Source organism: Spea bombifrons, chromosome 2, assembly GCF_027358695.1.
Source record: "Spea bombifrons isolate aSpeBom1 chromosome 2, aSpeBom1.2.pri, whole genome shotgun sequence".
In the NCBI taxonomy this organism is placed as follows: Eukaryota; Metazoa; Chordata; class Amphibia; order Anura; family Pelobatidae; genus Spea; species Spea bombifrons.
The window spans coordinates 8505472-8525621 of record NC_071088.1 but is presented as its reverse complement, the minus strand read 5'-3'; the positions used below and the strand labels follow the sequence as shown (position 1 = coordinate 8525621).

Here is a 20150-nt window from a genome sequence, read left to right as displayed (position 1 = left end):
GTCATTCTGGAAAAGAAAATAGTTCTGGATAAATCATCCCGAAAAAATAAATTGTAAACAATATCCATGTACAACCGGAACAGCACAAGGCAACGTACAAAAAAGTCCCAAACTTAACACAAGTATAAATAAAAAGAAGTTCCTCGGCGTTCCTCGCAGTTCATATTATTCAATAGTCATTGATGGATATTTTTAGTTTTTTTTTAAAAAAAGTCATAAAAAGATACCTTTATGTAAAAAAAAAATGTAAATTATACCTGGAAGCAACATAATTGAAACAAAAAGAAGCATTGAGTCTAAGGTGCCATTAGAAAGGGGCCGTTTTTGTGAGGGTTAACTCTTGTGTCTCTACAGCGTTAAATTACAAGGGTGTCCCAACTCAATATTGTTTTAGAAATCACAGATACAATGATATGAATGGATTTTATGAAATATTCAAAAAATGTAGGCCAAGGCCGACGACCCAACCTCCCCCCCCACCCGTAAGGTCTGATTAGTCTCCTATCTTCAGCTGGCCGTCTTCTGGAAAATCAAATCTATCCGATGCAAAAATGAACCGTGCCTTTAATGTCTACTTTACTCCGTTTTAAAAATAGGCGATAAAAGAGTGAAATCCCCAAAACAAACATCTCAAGAATCTGAAATCCATTTTTTTCCTCTCCCGTATCGTGATTTCACAGCATTGCCAAACCAGAACCATTCGCAGTCCTCATCTGAGAACCTTCCAGTGTTACCATAAAGCAAAGTGTCCATAAACTGAAGTTAACTTATGTTCGGCCTTCATGAGACAGGCAGTCCTTCTCAATATGGTCGCCATACTGCTTCTTCCAGTCTTGGTGTCGTACCCATGTTGGTTGGGGAGTTGCTGTGGCTTCCTTCCGCCTCAACAACATCACTTTGGTTTGGAAGGTTTGGGTTCAATAGGGTGGACCCTGTAGAGGCGTTAGTACAGGGGGGAAGGATACGAGGAGGTGACCTCTCACCCCCTGACATCATGGAGAACTGGTATGATCCAGCAGATGTTCCATAGTAGAGATGATATGATGGAGAACTGGTCTGAAAGGGGCCACCTTGAGCCTGAGAAGAACCTGGATATGGGGGCGGTAGGTAGGTATGGTATCTGGTGGCTGTGGTCATTGCTGACATACCAATTCCTATTCCTGAAGTAACCGGAGTTGGGGTGTAAGTAAAAGCCCCTGGATAGTGCATGCGCGGGTCAGAAATCGAAGGAAGTCCTGAAAACTGACGATCAATCCCAACTCGAGGGTCGCTAAATGCCGTTAGGTCTGAAGCTCCTGTGTGAAGAAAAAAAACGTTAGTTTAGAAAAAAATAACGCCAGTCATACTCATGTCTCCTAGACAAACACCCTGACTCCGTATACTGCCTGGGGGAATGGCTCAGTCTTAATTAACCAGCCTGACACGCTGGCTAATGAAAGTTTATGGAGGAACGGACTTCATTAAAATTCCCATAAAGCGTCAGCTCAGTGTGGTGTCTGAGTAGGGAAAGTCACTGAGAATATCACATGACCGACAACAATGGCCGCCTCCATGTCTGCAGATAAATGAGATAAAACCAGTGTTTTTTATTACTGTATACAGCACCGGATTTTATGCACAAGGAAAAAATATATATTTTTCAACGGACTTCCCCGTTTAGGGTCCCAGCGTCACCCGCAGCACACTCTCCAGACGTGACTGTTATTCATGGTCTGTCTGATGAATGCTCCCTTTGCAGAAAGGACTATTAGTCTGAGGACCGATCACGACACTTTTATCAGGTCTCAACAAGCTTAACGCCAAAAATAATCACATACTGGGAAAGTTCCTTTCGTTGTCAGTTCATACATTTTCCGCCGGCTGGATACTAATCACAGTCCGAGATGCAGACGGGGAGAGAAGAGACGGGGTGAAACATCTCACTTTAATCGCCGCCGACAGACAGATAGCAGACGGTGCTACGGCGCGGTCACGTGACCAGATTTTACCTTTAAACCGGGTCACCTATGGAAAACGTATGACGCGGGGGTGGGGTCATTAAAGCAGGAAGGATTGGCCAGACTATAATTGTTGTAGGGCGCTATTGTTTTTTTTTTTTTAATTAAAAAAAATGGTTGCCCCTTTAAAAGAGTTAATAGCCATCCAATGCCAGGCGGGTACAGGATCATTCTGTAGCGCGCTTTTCTGGAACTCATTCCTCCCCTGATGATCGGGGACCGTGGAGGCGGCTAAAAACGTCACATTTTTCATTCATTGCTCTTTTTTTTTAATAGTTTTTCTGGTGTCGAACAAAAAGTCTCTTTTTGACGCGGCTGACAACAAACCTCAGCCTTAGGCCCCGTGTGATAAAGATTTCACACTCACGACGTCTGCATGAAAAGGCCGATAGTTTGCCGGGTACAGTTATTAACTGTCCTTAACCCATTAGTTCCCAAATCCCGGCCGCCCCAAACCAAACTGATAACACATTAGCGTTATATGGATACAACAACTGGGAGGACTCGGCGTGCTTATGGTGGATACACTGGGGCAACAAGAGACATTTAATAATATATATATATATATATACATTTATATAGCTTTAATGTGTCCTTAAGGGGGGCAGTACAGAAAGTCCAAAAACGTAACAGGGTATTAAACTGGTGTTCCTCTTATAGTATCTATCTATCTATCTATCTATCTATCTATCTATCTATCTATCTATCTATCTATCTATCTATCTATCTATCTATCTATCTATCTATCACATCTATAGCCTGTATATATAGAGAGAGGGAAAGATGGTAAGAGAGGACTGTTGACATCTATGAAAAAAGTCAGATGTGTGAAAGGGTTAAACCCCGTACAATCACTTCCACTGTGACACATCAATAATCCGATGGAAGCCTCCAGCAAGTGAAGTGAATGAATGAAGTGATCTATAATAACATATCCGCACATGAATGTATAGGGGTAATACAAAAGGCATTTCTGTGTCCCTGGAGCAGTAATATTTCGCTTACAGTAACAGCGCGAGATGAGATAAAGTGTTTTTATCTGTATTTCCGATCTGTTTGGAATTAACCCAGAAAGTGCTTTCTTTTGATGTTCTCCAGACGTTACAATCACGGTGACATTAAACCGAAAGGCTTCACTCTGTCACTTGGTGAACTACAGATCCAGGACGGGGTTAAAAGACGTGAACGGATAAACGTTCCGTTTACGAGATAACCAGCGTCCCATCAATGAATGATCCACGTCAGACCTGGCTCGGCAGCTGCGTACAGCACAAGCCCCTAGGTTAGAGCGTCTGCACAGACAAGGTGTGGCGTCTGTCTGAGCGGTGACAGCCCGCACTCTCTTCGCTATGGTATTTAGTCGGAAGTCTCGTCTTGTCGTCTGAAAAATATACTAGCGTTTATCATGTCGAAGGTTAACCCTTCGGTTTATCTCACAAACGCCAGCAGTGCAGGGAATACATTGTCGGACTCTAGAAGGGTTAATAAGGAATAGGAGTGGAATTTGGATGCCTGAGAATAATAGGAGTTATAGTCCATGTAGTCTATTTGGTCGGTATGGACACGGCTGGGATTATATATCGCCATTATATATAACTGCATCATTGAAGAAGGGACATACCTGAGAGGCGACTGGAGAGCTCTGCGCTGAGGGAGCTCACGCCGCCGGCGCGTCCGGGTGAGATAGGCGTAGCCGGGTGCACCGACGGGGCTGCGATGGATCCCAGGTACTGATAAGACTGATCATATGACCAGGATGGAGATGTCTGCACTTGTCTTGTGTCTACAAAAGAAATAGAAAACAGTTTCCGCTTAGAACATTGAACGTCAGATCGTGTCGAAGAGGTTCAGTTGTATTTAACCCTTTAAGAGGGCTGAGTAGTATGGTGCTAAGTAGCCGGCCCTTCAAACGTTTAACAAATAATAAAAAAGTATATATAATAATATATATAATATATATATAATAATATATAATAAAGCAATCATAGTTTGAGACAGAGACAAAAAAACCCCCACGTGGCTTCCTAAATGACATCCTACCCTCACTCTTATTAAACCAGAGGTTTGCCTTTAAAACAACAAATCAGTGAACGGATGTCTTTTTTTCCACTCGCTTCATCAAGGACCTGTAAACACTCTTTCGTTTCTTAAGAAAATATAGATTTTTCGTTTTTATAAGTATATGAGTATAAAAGCTATAAGTAGATAACTAGAATTAAGTGTATACGTATCGCTACCTCTTTGTCTAATAAGATAAATCACCTGCTCCAAAGGTTGCAAGGATTCCGAGAGTTATCACAAACAGCCACTAGATGGCAGCAGAGGGCTTGGAACAGGAATTGGGATTGATTCAAGGAGACCAAAGGAAGGTGCTAAAGATCATTGCATTACACACTCTCTCTCACACACACACTCACATACACACTCACATACACACACAGACACACAGACACACTCTCTCACACACACACACTCACAAACACACACACTCACACACAGACACACTCTCTCTCTCTCACACACACACACACACTCTCTCTGACACACACACTCACATACACACACACTCTCACACAGACACACTCTCTCACACACACTCACTCATACACACTCTCACAGACACACACACTCTCTCTCACACACACACTCACTCTGACACACACTATCTCACACAGACACACACTATCTCACACAGACACACACACACTCTCTCTTACACACACTATCTCACACAGACACACATTATCTCACACAGACACACACACTCTCTTACACACACTATCTCACACAGACACACACACACTCTCTCTTACACACACTCACACACACTATCTCACACAGACACACACACTCTCTATCTCTCTCTCTCTCTCACATACACACACACTCTCTCAGGCACACACTCTCTCCCACAGACACACTCACATACACACACACTCTCTCACAGACACACACACTCTCACAGATACACACAATCTCTCTCACAGACACACACACTCACACTCTCTCACAGACTCTCTCTCACACACATACTCTCTCAGACACACACTCACACACAGCCTGTTTATCCTGGATTTTCACACACAATGCTAACCTATGACATTCTCAGCGGGCGATGAATGGGAACATTGACCTTTGGACAGCATTGGAAAAGCCATCACTTCCACAGTACAAATACACAAGCCTCACTCACACAATGATTTGGAATCCCCGCTACTGCCCTAGCCCTATTGGAAAGAATGTTCGCCTTCCCGCACCTGCTTGGAACACTAAGAGTTAATCTTGGCTTGGAATTTAAGGATCTTTTACTTTACTGAGAGTGTGGTGGATAAATGGAACAGCCTCCCAGCAGAAGTGGTAGAGGCTAATCCAGGGAGGGCATTTATCTGCTGTCAAATTCGGTGTTTTTGTTTACGTTTCTATGGTAATAGGACCAAATCCAAACTAAGGTATAGCACTTCCTTTTAACCTTTTCAGCACTAGATGGATGTACCGTGCCTCGGCACTGAAGAGGTTAAGCCAGAGATAAAGAAGTTTAGGAAAACTTAGCGCCATATCAGCAGCGGCCAGCCGTTCACAGTCGGGAATTTGGCTACCGGCTCTGGATGACGAAACCGGAATATATTCCGGGACAAGACGGCCGAGCAAATAGAATGAAGAGAAGACACGGGATTACACGTGTTTTTACACATGTTTCGTGTAGTGTGCGCAGATTTATGTGTCCTCCGCGCTCCTGAAAAGCCATCAAGAGAGCCCTGGAACAGCTTTAGGTAAATACGAGGGATCTGCTCGTCAGGCCGGCAGTCTGTTTGACGGGCGGCTGGTGACAGGGTACTGAGTAAGAACACATGGCAGAGGCTCAGCGATTAGTCAGGAGGGAGGACGCGCCTCGCGCACATACGAGCAGCATGAGCTGGCAGCAAAGGACCCGGCCGCTGCCCAACCTGGCCGGGTAACGAGTGCATCACGGCACAAAAACACGCAACACGACGGGCCGGAGAGTGTCAGTGCTCAGGAACGGCGGCTCTCCACCCCGTGGGTTACGGTTACCACGTATCAATCGCCTACACGCCTGGGAGGGTACAACACGTTACCGAAACACCGGGACACATGTTAAGGCGCCGTAATATATTCCCTTCCTAACTGATCAGGATTTAAACGGTTAAAATACTTAAATGGCAGCTTTACATCACTGAGAAGTCATGATCTCGTCTTTCCCCCGCGAAGAATAAAGGACGTGTAAACGTATAAAGCGGAACACGTCCAGGGGGGCCGAGGACGCGGCAGAACAGAACCGCGCGGAGGCGGCAGCGGAGAAGACGGGGGCTTGTTTTACATTTCAACGTAAAAAGACGAGTAAAATAAAGGCATTTGTGGGAAGCGGAGGACCTGTGATGTTCTAAGGATGCGCTTACACGTTTTACCGACTTACAGAAAGTGACATCAAATACGACCTTCAGACTGCATCACACGGGGTCACCTTGGGGGGAAACGATACCGGAGGAAGCTGCAGGAAACCTCCCCCCAGGGCACGGCTTTGATTCACAAGGTGAAGTGAGGGCTTCTTCACGTGAATGACACAAAAAAAGCCGGCTTTGAGTGCTTTACCGATACTATATATACTAAAATATATAATAATAATATATAATATAATAAAGAACTTTGTGAAAGAGAGAGGAGACCGGCGACGTACGGCAAAAAACAAACAAACGATTAACTCCTTCATCGGCGTTTCTGCCTCTCTGCGGTTAAATTGTACAGGGATCCGGGAATCTGAGACGGATCTCTTCTCTGTGTATATTTTATCACTTTGCATTTTGTTTAAAGGTGAAATACCAGTGATTTTAATTACAAATCAGAATAATAAATAATAATAAATAATAAATAGGTTTTCAAAAATAATCAGCTGTTTGCTTTTTAAAAAAAAAAAAGTTGTGTTTTTTGCAGAATATAATTTTTTTAGGCAGCTGCGTATCAGCCATTTGTATTCTCTCCCTGTTATCTGAGCCCCGATCTACTATTCCAGGGGTGTCCAAGTTTTTTCTGCAGTGGGCCACTTCATCAGAATTGTATACGTGCGCGGGCCGCACTCATTTTTCACTGTGACAAAAAATATGGCCTTTAATAAAATATGCAGATTAAAATAAAGTAAAATGACACAAAACCTTTACTCTTCCTCTCACTGATTTCTGGGCCTAGAAAGTTTTGCGACTACAAATTCAGGATTCCCTAGATTTATTCTAGGGATGAACTAAAATGAAAATTCTGGACCAAAACATTCAGGGTTCCCTTAGCCAAAACCGAAAATGACACCCACCTTTAAAAATAATAATAAAAACTCACATTTTTAATAGAAGTAGGTAACACACAACTGGACAAAATTAGCAATATGACTTGGCAACCAGTAAATGCTGGCAACCCAGGCAACCAGTAAATGCTGGTACCTAGGCATGATGGGACTGTGCTCGCTGTGATTGCTGTTAGCAATCACACTCCTATCATGCCAAGTCAGCCAGTACATGCTGGTACAGGGTGGCTGTAAGTGATGTGCAGACCCCATACTGCTGGCAGCATCACTACACAAGGGGGGCAGCTAGCTAGGTTTCAGCATGTACTGGCTGACTTGGCATGATAGGAGTGTGATTGCTAACAGTAGTCACAGTCCCATCATGCCTAGGTTCCAGCACTTACACATCCATCCAGTAAATGCTGGAACCTAGGCATGATGGGACTGTGATTGCTGTTAGCAATCACACTCATATCATGCCAAGTCAGCCAATACACGCTGGTACAGGGTGGCTGTAAGTGATGTGCAGACCCCATACTGCTGGCAGCATCAATACACAAGGGGGGCAGCTAGCCAGGTTTCAGCATGTACTGGCTGACTTGGCATGATAGGAGTGTGATTGCTAACAGCAATCACAGTCCCATCATGCCTAGGTTCCAGCACTTACACATCCATCCAGTAAATACTGGAACCTAGGCATTATGGGACTGTGATTGCTGTTAGCAATCACACTCCTATCATGCCAAGTCAGCCAGTACATGCTGGTACAGGGTGGCTGTAAGTGCAGACCCCATACTGCTGGCAGCATCAATACACAAGGGGGGCAGCTGGCCAGGTTTCAGCATGTACTGGCTGACTTGGCATGATAGGAGTGTGATTGCTAACAGCAATCACAGTCCCTTCATGCCTAGGTTCCAGCACTTACACATCCATGCTATCACACACACACACACACTCATTTATTCATATAATCATTCATTCACAGATTCATTCCCTCAATCACACACACTCATTCAAACACCCTCCCCACCCCCCTACCTGCACTGCAACTCCTCGATGCCGCTTACAAACTTCAGCAGGGGGCGCGGCCTCCCTCTGCCTTCTCTGCTAATAGTGATGTCCGGATCATGAACGAATCGTTCATTTGATCCGGTTCTTTTTAGTGATCCGGATGAGTCGGTTCACTAGACTGAACGATTCGTTTGTAGCGGTTCAGTCTGTGAATCATCATGCAGCTGTAACCTGATCCTAGAGCTGTGAGTCATCTGCAGAGCACTCAGACACAGACTCTGGGGTCAGGTTACAGCTCATTAATTCTCACAGGAACGATGACTCATAGAGTCAGAGAGTCGTTCAAAGAGTCGAATGATCCGAAGAGTCGAATGAACCGAAGAGTCGAATGAACCGAAGAGTCGAATGAACCGAAGAGTCGAATGAACCGAAGAGTCGAATGAACCGAAGAGTCGAATGATTCGAATCTTACACGGATCCGGATCTTACAAGGATCCGAATCTTACAGAGATTCGAATCATTCAGAGAATATTACTGATACCATACTTTTATAAATAAATTAATAATGTTCACACTGCCCCCAGGATTTAGATTCCCCTGAGTTTGCCCCCCTTTACCTATAACTGCACCTACAGTTAACTTTATTAAATTAATTAAATTAACCCTCAGTCATCAGCATAAAATTAACCCTTATACCCCATCAACCATAACTGCCCCTGAAATTAACCGTAAAGATCCCATTAACCATAACGGCCCCTGAAATTAACCCTAAAGACCCCATTAACCATAACGGCCCCTGAAATTAACCCTAAATACTCCATTAACCATAACTGCCCCTAAATTAATTGCATGTACTCCAGATAAATTACCTAATAAATTGGTATGGTTGATGGGGTCTTTAGTGTTAATTTGGGGGCAGTTATGCTTAATGGGGTCTTTAGTGTTAATTTAGGGGCAGTTATGCTTAATGAGGTGTTTAGGGTTAATTTGGGGGCAGTTATGCTTAATGGGGTCTTTAGTGTTAATTTAGGGGCATTTATGCTTAATGAGGTGTTTAGGGTTAATTTGGGGGCAGTTATGCTTAATGGGGTGTTTAGGGTTAATTTGGGGGCAGTTATGGTTAATGGGGTGTTAAGGGTTAATTTTAGGGGCAGTCATGGTTGATGGGGTGTTAAGGGTTAATTTTAGGGCAGTCATGGTTGATGGGGTGTTTAGGGTTAATTTAATGGTGAGGGTTAATTTAATTAATTTAATAAAGTTAGCTTAAGGTGCAGTTGCAGGTAAAGGGGAATGTAAATCCTGGGGGCAGTGATTATTAATGTATTATTTATAACAGTATGGTGACATTCTCTGAATGATTAGAATGCCAATGAAGGCAGAGAGTCGTTCAAAGATCCGGATCTTACAATGATCCGGATCTTACAATGATCCGGATCTTACAATGATCCGGATCTTACAGTGATCCGGATCACTGTAAGATTCGGATCCCTGTAAGATCCGAATCTTTGAACGACTCTCTGCCTTCATTGACATCACTGGAGGCAGGGGGGAGGATTCATAATGAAAGGGGCGGGGCCAATCGTTAGTGTGCCTGCACGGAGTTACTGGAAAACAGTAACTCCGTGCAGACACACTGAGTGATCCGAAGATCCGGATCATGAATCGGATCATTTCAGTGAACGAATCGAAATGATCCGATTCACTTTAATGATCCGAACTTCCCATCACTATCTGCTAAAGCACAGAGGAAGTAGGATGTCACGTGAACTCCGCTTCCTCTGTGTGCAGTCCAGAAGACCCTCCCACAAGTAAGTAGCAGGGCTTGAGGTGCGGCTCGCGTAAGATCGGTTGCCCTGGCTGCCGATCTTACGCGGGCCGCACCTCGAGGTCTCGCGGGCCGCATTTGGCCCGCGGGCCGCATGTTGGACGCCCCTGTACTATTCCAACACCCCGACTCCTTATCATGGCTCAGTATTAATTACCCAGCCGGACACTTTGATTAAGGAAAGTCTATGGAGGGACGGACTTCATTAGCATCGCCATAAAGCATCAGCTCAGTGTGGTGTTTGAGACGGGAAAGTCACCCAAAATATCACATGACTGACAGCAATGGCCGCCTCTAGGTCTGCAGATACAGGGAGTTTATTGGAGGAAATTAAATAAACCCAGGACTTTGTCCAATGCCGACCTACATCACTGTATACACACACATATTTATATATACTTAATGTTAATAAAAGCCTTAAAACTTTAAATGACGTTTCTGTAATGCGTCGCTTATGGCACAACTCCCAAAAAGTCAATATATACGATAGCCTATGCATTTAGATTGGAGGACTTAACTAAACGCTTCATGTAATTATTATTGGGGTTTATTTATTGTTAGGTTATTAGAATGAGGCGCTGGATTTCCATGACAACCGATTTTGGATACTCTTGGTTACCGCTATTAAGTCGCTATGCAATCATTCTCATGGTCTCTTAAAGGTGAGGCTCAATAGGTGCCCTTAAAAGTCGCCAGGCCTACGCCCCCAAAAACCGTAATGTACACTTTTAATAGAAATTAAGTTTTTGGTATTTCATTTCTCTTTGATCTGGCACTGAAAGGGTTATGGGGGGAAGGAATGTGATGCGATTTAAATTGCAAGCTCTTGGTTGAGATGCTCTGTCTTGAGCTCTCGCCATAAATAAATCGACTTCCCCTTTTTTTCCGCGTTACAAAAGACGTTCTGTTCCAATTCTCTGTTCTTGTTTCTGTTTCCGGAGTTGGGGCTGCAGCTTCGCACGCTCTCACTTTTGCAATTCTTGCGTCCCCAGAAAAGTCTAAAGGGAAAATCAGCAAATAAGGCTTTTGGGGACAGCAAACGGGTTTTAGTCGCCCCCTTTCTCCATGGGGTGTTTCTGTATCGCAATCCTCACATACGTCCGTGTTCTATTCATCTGTGACAGCAAAGAGTTAATACCTTTAAATTCCCTTTTAACCCTTAAAGGTATAAATCCAAGGGCTGGTCTTTCATTGGGGGCAGTCATGACAAGGGCTTTTATTCCCGTAGTCCTGAGCATTAACCCCTTGTTTCACTCAGTTACATTAAATGTCAATTAAAATCTAGCATAAGTAAGTCAATTAACAATACTCATCTATACACCTGTGTTCAAGCAGCGACACGTGGCTTATGAAACCGCAGGGGGGGCAATGAGCTTGCTGTTGTTGAACTACAAAACATGCTGGCTGAGCATGCTGGGATTTGTAGTAAAGTAGTTGACTGTCAGCTGCTAAGCACTGAATTTATGGATCATTATTATAGAATTTATGGTAGATTTTACGTATGTTTTTTTTTTAAAGTGAATGTAGGAAGTAAAAGGCTGTGATGTCCCATGGAGAATATAAGTAAAATAAACTATTAGGGATATGAAACGATAGTATTTCTCAACCCTCGCACGAGAAAGAACCGAGAAGACGCAGACTTAACTCGAGACGTCCCTAACAAGACCTTCATTGTCTTAGACAGGTGTGAAATTGGAACGGATTCCAAGCCAAGAGACCCAGAATCCGAGCCAGCTCCCAGAGCTCAAAACATGCGCTACCCATCCAGTAATACCACCGCAGCCAGCCAGAGACTCAACAATTTAAGGCTTAACACACACACACAACATAAATCAGACGAGGATGTACCCGCCAACCGTCAGCTTCTTGGGCAGAAGCCTGCAGACTGTCTGCGCTCATCAGACCTTGCCTGTTTGGGTTATTGGAAACCCTCTTTTAGCCTGGGTGGAGCGGCTCGCTCAGGCATATTACTGTTTGCCTTATCTTGTCCAGACAACCCTCTTTTTTTTTCTTTAATTATTTACTTAAACCTCAAAATTCGAAATATTTTTTTAAAGCGGACCCGTCACGTGAATAAAAAGCTACGCCGATAAATACGGCGCAAAGACCGTCCGCGAGAGATCGACGTCTCTCTATAACATTATCAGCAATGCGTTGGCACTCTTGAGTTGGGAAGATAAGAATTCCCAGCATGCTCTCAACCTTTGCTTGTTGATTGGCTGTACCATTTTCAGTCTTATAATTTTATAATTGGAGAATCAGGAAGTACGAGAATGCCCACAATGCCCAACGCGTTATGAGAGCCATAAGCCACCCCATGCCACAGGGAAGCAACTCTCTACCCTGGGTGAAACCAAAATGTGTAACAAACAATATCTGTAAAGTGCTACAATGTCTCAGGACTCATGGAGATTCTCACAGCTGGGATAGTTCTTGTGTAGCCCCATGACCTGACCACCATCTCCAGTAGCATTAAGGGAAGGGAAAAAAACATGGAATTACACTATATTTCACAAGAGAAATCTAGGATAAGCTTCATCAGGAGCATATACCCCCCGCTGGGAGCTTAGGCTCCGCCGAATTCACATATAGTTTTTTTTGATAGGTCAGCTGAATTCTGTAGGACCTCGGAGACCACTGCTGGGTTCCTGCTACATTAAGATCTTGAACAACCTCTGCAGATAATGGGAACTCAAAGGAACAAATCATTCTGAGTGTCCCTGCCTGAAAACAAGTAGTTTATTCTTCTTGAGATGTCTTCTGTTCTGGAGTGATAAGATCCGCATTTATCTTTATCATCATGTCGTGATGGGCCTGTGCTTTGATTGACTCGGCTTCTCGCCGCTGAGAGTCCTTGATATTTTCCTCACAATTTCATGCACGCATTTATGCTTCTGTTTGCTACATCTCTGTATTCTGTCTCAGCCAAGGAAGCTTTCTCCTCAACACCAGACGCCCGCTTAGATTGGAAACACTAATTGAAGATGATGTCATCTATGAGAAACTCTCAGAATGAGAGAATCTTGTTGTGCATTGAGAACTCAGCCTCTGATACCGAGGTTCCAGTAAATGTATGAGTCCAGCGGGTGACTAAGCCTCCGGTTCCCGAGTGATTTCTTACTGGCCGCTTCTGTTGCTCTTGCCGGGGACTCTCTGTTAGCTGTTTGTGCCGATGAGTCCGCGCAGCTGTAACCGTGTCGCCGTGTTTCTGTAACACACACCTGTTTCGCCTTATGCTTCTGGCTGGATAGTTTGAGTCACAGCTGCCAGTGAGCTTTTTCAGCTCATGAGTGGGATCAACTTGATACTCAGGAACAATCCCCTGCCGGTCCCTTTAAATCATACCATACATGAAAAGAGTCCCGAAGCCCAAAATCCAAAAGCTTTTCTTCTGAACGTGCTTTTCTACAGGTGGTGCATTGGAACCTTCTCTGGTCCTTTAACCACATAACGTGTTCTACATACAGCTACAGCTGGCCGTCGTATGATACATAATAAATTATGATATTTTAAGACTTGTACTGTCTGCTCATACACCGTACACAGAGAACAGGAGAAAGACGGCTTTTATACACTTCTAATTTACTTTTGTTGTTGTTCTTAGTCACGCGTGCCTAACTGGTCAAAACTAAATGCACAATTAGAAACAAGTATCACTTTGCTTCAGTTAGATTTTTGTTGGGGACACTTAATTGGCATGTGACATAAAAGCAGGCATTGATGGGATGTTGCCATAGAAACTGATAAAGCTTCCTGAAAGTTTCTGGAAGGAATAAAAAAATGCTGAGATTTATTTGCTTAACATACTAGCGAGTGCAATTAATGTTTTGTTCTAACCTTCTGAACTCATCACTGAAAGAGTTAAAACGTGGCTCCAGGCCGCTGATTTACTTTGGGATAAAAGTATTTCACAGACTCCACTGTTAATTTGATGACAAATAATAAATCATCGCCCCCCAGCAGCTGATCCAGAGCTTTGGAAGCCCCTCCGGTGTCTGAGACACTCTATTTTCTAACAGGCAACTAAACATGGCGGAGGATTAGCGGAGCGTCAGCCAGCTGGCCAGTCCCAATTCTTACTGGTATATTTCCCATACATACATAAGCGTTCGAAAGTTTGGGGTCACTTCGCTGTTTTCATGGAAAACAAGTACATTTCTGGCTGTAACATTTTCTAACAATCAATTAGCCTTTTAAACTTAAACTTGGATCAGTGAACACAACGTGCCATTGGAACACAGGAGTGATGAGAGTGACAAAGGAGTGATGGGAATGATAAAGGGCCGTTGGAACACAGGAGTGATGGGAGTGATAAAGGGCCACTGGAACACAGGAGTGATGGGAGGGATAAAGGGCCATTGGAACACAGGAGTGATGGGAGTGATAAAGGGCCATTGGAACACAGGAGTGATGGGAGTGATAAAGGGCCATTGGAACACAGGAGTGATGGGAGTGATAAAGGGACTCACTACACCTATGAAGAGATTCCATTAAAAATCAGCTGTTTCTGACCCATTTCATGTTTTTTTAATGGACAAAATTTGCTTTTCTTTCAAAAAACAGGAACATGTATAAGTGACTCCATGTGTGTGTATGTAAGTGAGTGTGTGTATGAGTGTATGTGTGAGTGTATGTCAGTATATATATGTATATTTTACTAATTTAGTATTTATCATTTCGGACGGGGGTCTGCCCTTAAATTAGTAGGGACTTTCCAGCCCTGGTTTCATTGTTTTAAAGTTTTTTTTTGTCCTATCTGAGTATATAAACAGTTAATAAATACAACTAAACCCGATCAATAAGTGAAGTTTAATGTACGATAATATCCGCCGGGTCACAGAATACCAAGATATTCCTGTCCTGAATGAAAATCCCACCACCGGGGACTATTGTCGGACCGTGTAACCCGCAGCTTCACGTGTTAACAGGCGACCTTAGAGAAATGGGTGGGTCAGCTGTGTTTTTTGGCATCCCGCTTTAAAAACGAAAAGTATATTTTTGTTTCATTATATGTTTGCCTTTCACGATGAGAGAAACTGGCGATTTATTTGCTTTGCCGTGTAACACGAAGCGGCATCAGTGCGTGGCGTGTACTGCCAGGAAGGGATTATAAGACACTACTCTGTGTAAAGAGGAAAAATGGGCATGAGTAACACTCAGCCGCAGATTAATGTCAGTGGGGTTTCACAATCGCCCCTGTAACCCATTCAGCGCCAGAGGGATCGGCAGCCCTTTAAAGTTCTGACTGCTTTGGACTAGAACTCTCCCGAGACTGGCTGAGCATTATGGGAGTTGGAGGCCACTGTCACTGGAGCACTATGGATGTCATTCATTGGTTGCTGGCTTATGAAGTGATATTGCTGAAGGTTAATATGGGAAGGGCCACAGCACAGTCCTTGGGGCCAAAATAAAGATACTGTATTGGGATCATATGATGCCCTGATAAATGCTTATGGATGCCAAATAATGGTTAACACATTAAATGCCAGGGGTGGCACGGACCCACTACTCTCAGCCGTCCAGCAATAGAATGGTTAAGAAAGCAATAAAAATAACCCTGCAGGTTCCTTGGGGGTAAGAGGTGCCCAAAGTGCCCCGGCAGCATGTATTATATCAAGCTGGTCTCGGTTAACTCTTTCAGTTCTGGTCTAGATGCATGAAACATGCGCCGCTGCGGGTCTCAATGAGGAAGCAGGCTACCCGAATAAAGTGTCCAGATTAACCGAGCTCAATATTTGGAATCCATAACTTTAATAACCATTTCTCTCGGCTCTAAGCCCTCTGCATTAGCAGCCAAGGAAAGATGTGATGGTGAAAGTTGGCTAAGCCGGCACTCGTGTGGTTAGCGCTTGTTAAACCTTGGCAGTACTCAGTGCTGCGCGGCTGAGTGTTGTTAAAGCCATAATCCTCGCTGCTCGCTCACGGTATGATCTAGTGAGGCTCAGGGGGCATTATCCAAATTCAGGGATAACTCGACGCTCTCTCCTGGGCTACCGTAACGGGCCGTGCAAAGTGCCCCGCAGCTGTTCCTAAGGCACAGCTCCCATTACCACTAGCCAGCCTCTGCTAATTATCAGCATAATGCTTTAACTCCTATCACCATCAGACAAAGCCACTGATTCACATGCTATACGACCCTGTGCAAAGCACCAATGCGAAACGCATACAATGCAACTCTGATCACTCTCAGCCACCGAAAAATATCGCTGTGCATATTCTGCGCGCTTTATGTGTGCTCTTCTCACAATGCCCCATTAGGATTAATTTACTCATTCTAAAAGTGTCCTATAAACCTCACTAATGGTCACAAAGGGTTAAATGAGTCTTGTCTAAACTACAATGACTTTTAAAAAGGAACTAAACCAAGTTCACGAATACAATAATTCTTACTATCCAAATACCACTTTTTCCAAATAAAATCCAGCTTGTCCAAAGCCGGACATTTCGGGGTTAAAAAGCTGTGTAATGGCATAACTAATACCCGCTCACGCTGCGTGACTCCAGAAACGTCTCAGCCTCTGGAGATGGTTAAATGTGCTTATTAGGGCCTTTTCCTTCTCAGCTCTGCTATTTTGGTGAAATACTATACGGTATGAAACACGCCTGGCCTGGAATGACACGGACGATAAACACGTTACATGGAAACGCGGAATCAGATCAGACCCATTCAGTCTTCCTGTTTTTCCCCGATGTAAAGACTCAGACCTTAATCGGTCCTTGATCTTGTCTTAGATTCATGCCTCACTGTATTAACCTCTACCACTTCTGCTGGGAGGCTGCTCCATTTATCTACCACCTCCTTACAGGGACTGTCCTTTCTAATGCGGGACACATGGGAGGTATGAGGATCAGCCTATCGTTATCAGTCCCTACAAACAAGATGGTGGTTCTGCCATCTTCCCCAACGCCGCGTTTGTGGCCGCGCGAGGCCGTCGGAGGCTTGGTACGGAGCCACCGTCTATTGTGTTGGAAGAATTTCGCGGGCTGTACAGACACGTTACCTGCAGACTCGCCTGGCACCCGCCTGATAAACAGCGCATTGTCTTCCTCCCCATCTGCGCCGTGAGCGCTCCCTTTGTGAATAAACTTTTGTGTCGGGGATTTATGTTCTAACTCGATAGCCCCAAAACTTGGCCACTTTCTCCACGATAATCAAAGTGATCTTTGGCACTAAAAACAAATTAGCATTAATAACGTCTTTCTGCGTTTTATGACGGAAGGCGGGCAGATTCCGCACTCCCCGGAGTGTAAGTGTTTGTGCCGCTTCGATCTGGAGTCAGCCCACGGTGGATCCCCATTATTGGGCCAACATGGGACCTTCTTCTTCAAAGAGACCATTAAGGTCTAGTCGGCCCATTTTTCAGACCTTAATCAGTCGTTGGTCTCGTCTTAGATTCAGGAGCCGTATGCCTTCCCCATGTTTAAATTCCCTCGCTGTATTAGCCTCTACCACTTCTGCTGGGAGGCTGTTCCATTTATCTACCACCCTCTCAGTAAACAGACGAGATGCACATTTTTGTCCTCAGATCTACGTTTCTGCATATTTTTCTCATACCTGTGACATCACACAGAAAACCCCCAAAGCCAAGTACAGTCTTGGGGTGCACTCAGATTTTTAGACTTAAACTGCCAACCCCCTGATTTATTATCGGGCAAAATCATTGCAAGCAATAACCGCCCCTGGAATACGAATCAAAGTGAGAGCGCCCCCCGGAGATTCTATGCTTCGCAGGAATTCGGAGACAGAAGGACGCTTTCAGAAGATCAGAAAAAAATAGAAATATCTGTAAGGCGGGGAAAAAAAAAGTAAAAAGACTCGCACCTGGGAGACGACAAAAGACTAATCCCAGAAAAGGCATATCGCTTTGCATGGTTTTGCATGCCCAAGGACCCGGCGTGCGGATAAACGGCTTTGTTTTCTTTAATTTCGGTTCGGTCTGCAGAGAGTGATCTTTCATGTTGCTGCCTGTTTGATGTGGCGGGGGGGGGGAGTGTAGGGGGGGTGTATGGTGGGGGGGCGTAGGGGGTCCTCACGACTCCTTTTGTCTGCTGAATTGTTTGGTTAGAAGTTCTCGGGTTTACAGGTCTACGTCTCCCCTTGCGCTGTGTAGGTAGTGTAGCCGATAAAGGCGCGCATGCATCGCCGTCTGCATTAATAAACATTGTTGGCCACACCGGGGAGGGGTGACACGAGCATATTTGCCCTGCGTCTGCCCCTGCGCACTGACCGCTAAACGGACGGGGGGGACATGCGCTGCGTTACAAGGGAACGGCCGTATAAAATGCTATTTATTACGCCGGTAGATAATGTATTAATTATATTCTTTTTAAAATGTCATTATCTATTTTATATACTTTGTTAATCATTATTATAAAAATGACCCGGAGTACTGCTTCTCCAGGTCACCGGGCAGGGAAGTGATGTCATAACTAAGCCCCCCACACCCTTTCCGTCCTCCTGAAGACTGTCTGGGGCCGACCCTGACCACGCATACAACAGGTAACCCGCCCACAAGTGAATAACCCTGCCCCCAAATGACCTGGCCCCACCGAGATGGGTGGCTAGTCCCACCCCTTTTGCTCAGACAGGCAGGAAGTGTGTAACAACTTCCTGCTTGAACTGAATAATGGATTCCAGACACAGTGTTCACGGAGGGATGTGAATAAATCAGAATCATTTATCAAAAGAGCTTTAAATAAAATAAAAAGCATAGTGTTAAAGGTTTCGGGGCTGGCTTCAGTCATGTATTTATCAAATAAAATAATAATATCCTGTTCTAAAAATCTGCTAAATAAGGAAGTTAAAAAAAATTAGGCGTATGACAGCTAAGTGGCACGTTGTCTTTTTAAGTAGAAGTATTTCTTTGGCTCGCCAATGGTTAAATCCCCTTCTTGATAATCAATGTAATTATGCCAATTAAAAGGTCCAAGAGCTCAAGGTATTTAGAGGGCCACAGAAAGCCAGACTCCACTTTAGAATGCCCCCGGGCTTGCTCGGAGTGGTGGGAGTTATAGAGCGCAAACAGCTGCACACTAGAGCGGCTTATAAAAAGACTCGCTGCTGCTCCTGTTCCCTTTCCGTGAATCATGTTTTAAGTGCTGCAGAGCGTCGCTCCTCTCCCTCTCCTAACACGCACAGCCAGATTATTTCGGTACCCGGCGCTGGCAGCGGTGCATTCTGGGTATTTCCTCTGCTCTCTGTCTTTTAACACTGGAGGGGTGAGAAACAGCTGAGACGCTGGCTGCGCATGTTGGAAAAATGTTCTACACATAAGGAGCCCTGTGTACGGGGAACGTCTTTATCGCATCAATCATAGCTCCAAATCCACGGGCGCGATTCATTACATCCGTCTACAGCTCTGCCACGAGGATCTTACACAACAAATATTCAAAATTTAGAAGGTTTTTTTTTGGCTAGGGGTCCCCGATCCTACACATATGTCATATATACCGGTGTATATATATATACAGATGAATAACATGTCACATGTCTTTTGGGGTCGAATAACCTGCAGCTCGACAACTGCTACTGCTTTATGCCCAAAGGAGAGGCTCTTTTTTTTATTAGCACAAATTGTTTTTCTATAGCGCCATACCTTATGTTATAACAGATCTGCACACGGCTGCTGCATGAACTAACGGGGGTCCTAAGCACCCTCCTTTATGATAACACCAACTGTACCAAATCCCATCATGCCAAGGTTACACGACCCTCTCCTCCGCCAGCTTACAGAGCCTCCATCAGAAATATTCTCTACTCTACCAGCTGTACTGGCTCTGCATTCCCTGATAGAGACCTAATAGATTGTAAGCTCACAAGAGCAGGACCCGCTTCTCCATCTGTACCGGTGTGTCCTAGCATGTGTTAATCAGAGTGTCAAATTGTTTCAATGTCGTTCATTTTCTCCGTTCTCTTATTGTTAACAGCGCTACGGAATCTGCTGGCGCTCTATAAATAAATGTAACGTAACCTAGAAGGTGCCAGGCCCCTGTATAATATAACTGTAATACAACGGTATAATATTACCGT

General features: G+C 44.4%; 1 protein-coding gene across 2 annotated transcripts in view; it reads right to left on the bottom strand.

Moving 5' to 3' along the window:
* Positions 1 to 482: 482 nt before the first annotated feature.
* Positions 483 to 20150, bottom strand: part of RUNX1 (RUNX family transcription factor 1) — a 62159-nt gene continuing 42491 nt past the window's right edge. For both annotated transcript variants that reach the window (XM_053456492.1, XM_053456493.1), the window contains 2 exons: positions 3619 to 3780; positions 483 to 1295 (listed from right to left, as the gene is read on the bottom strand). In XM_053456492.1, coding sequence (XP_053312467.1) covers positions 802 to 1295; positions 3619 to 3780 — 656 coding nt within the window. In that variant the 3' untranslated portion in view covers positions 483 to 801. The remainder of the gene's footprint in view (positions 1296 to 3618; positions 3781 to 20150) is intronic.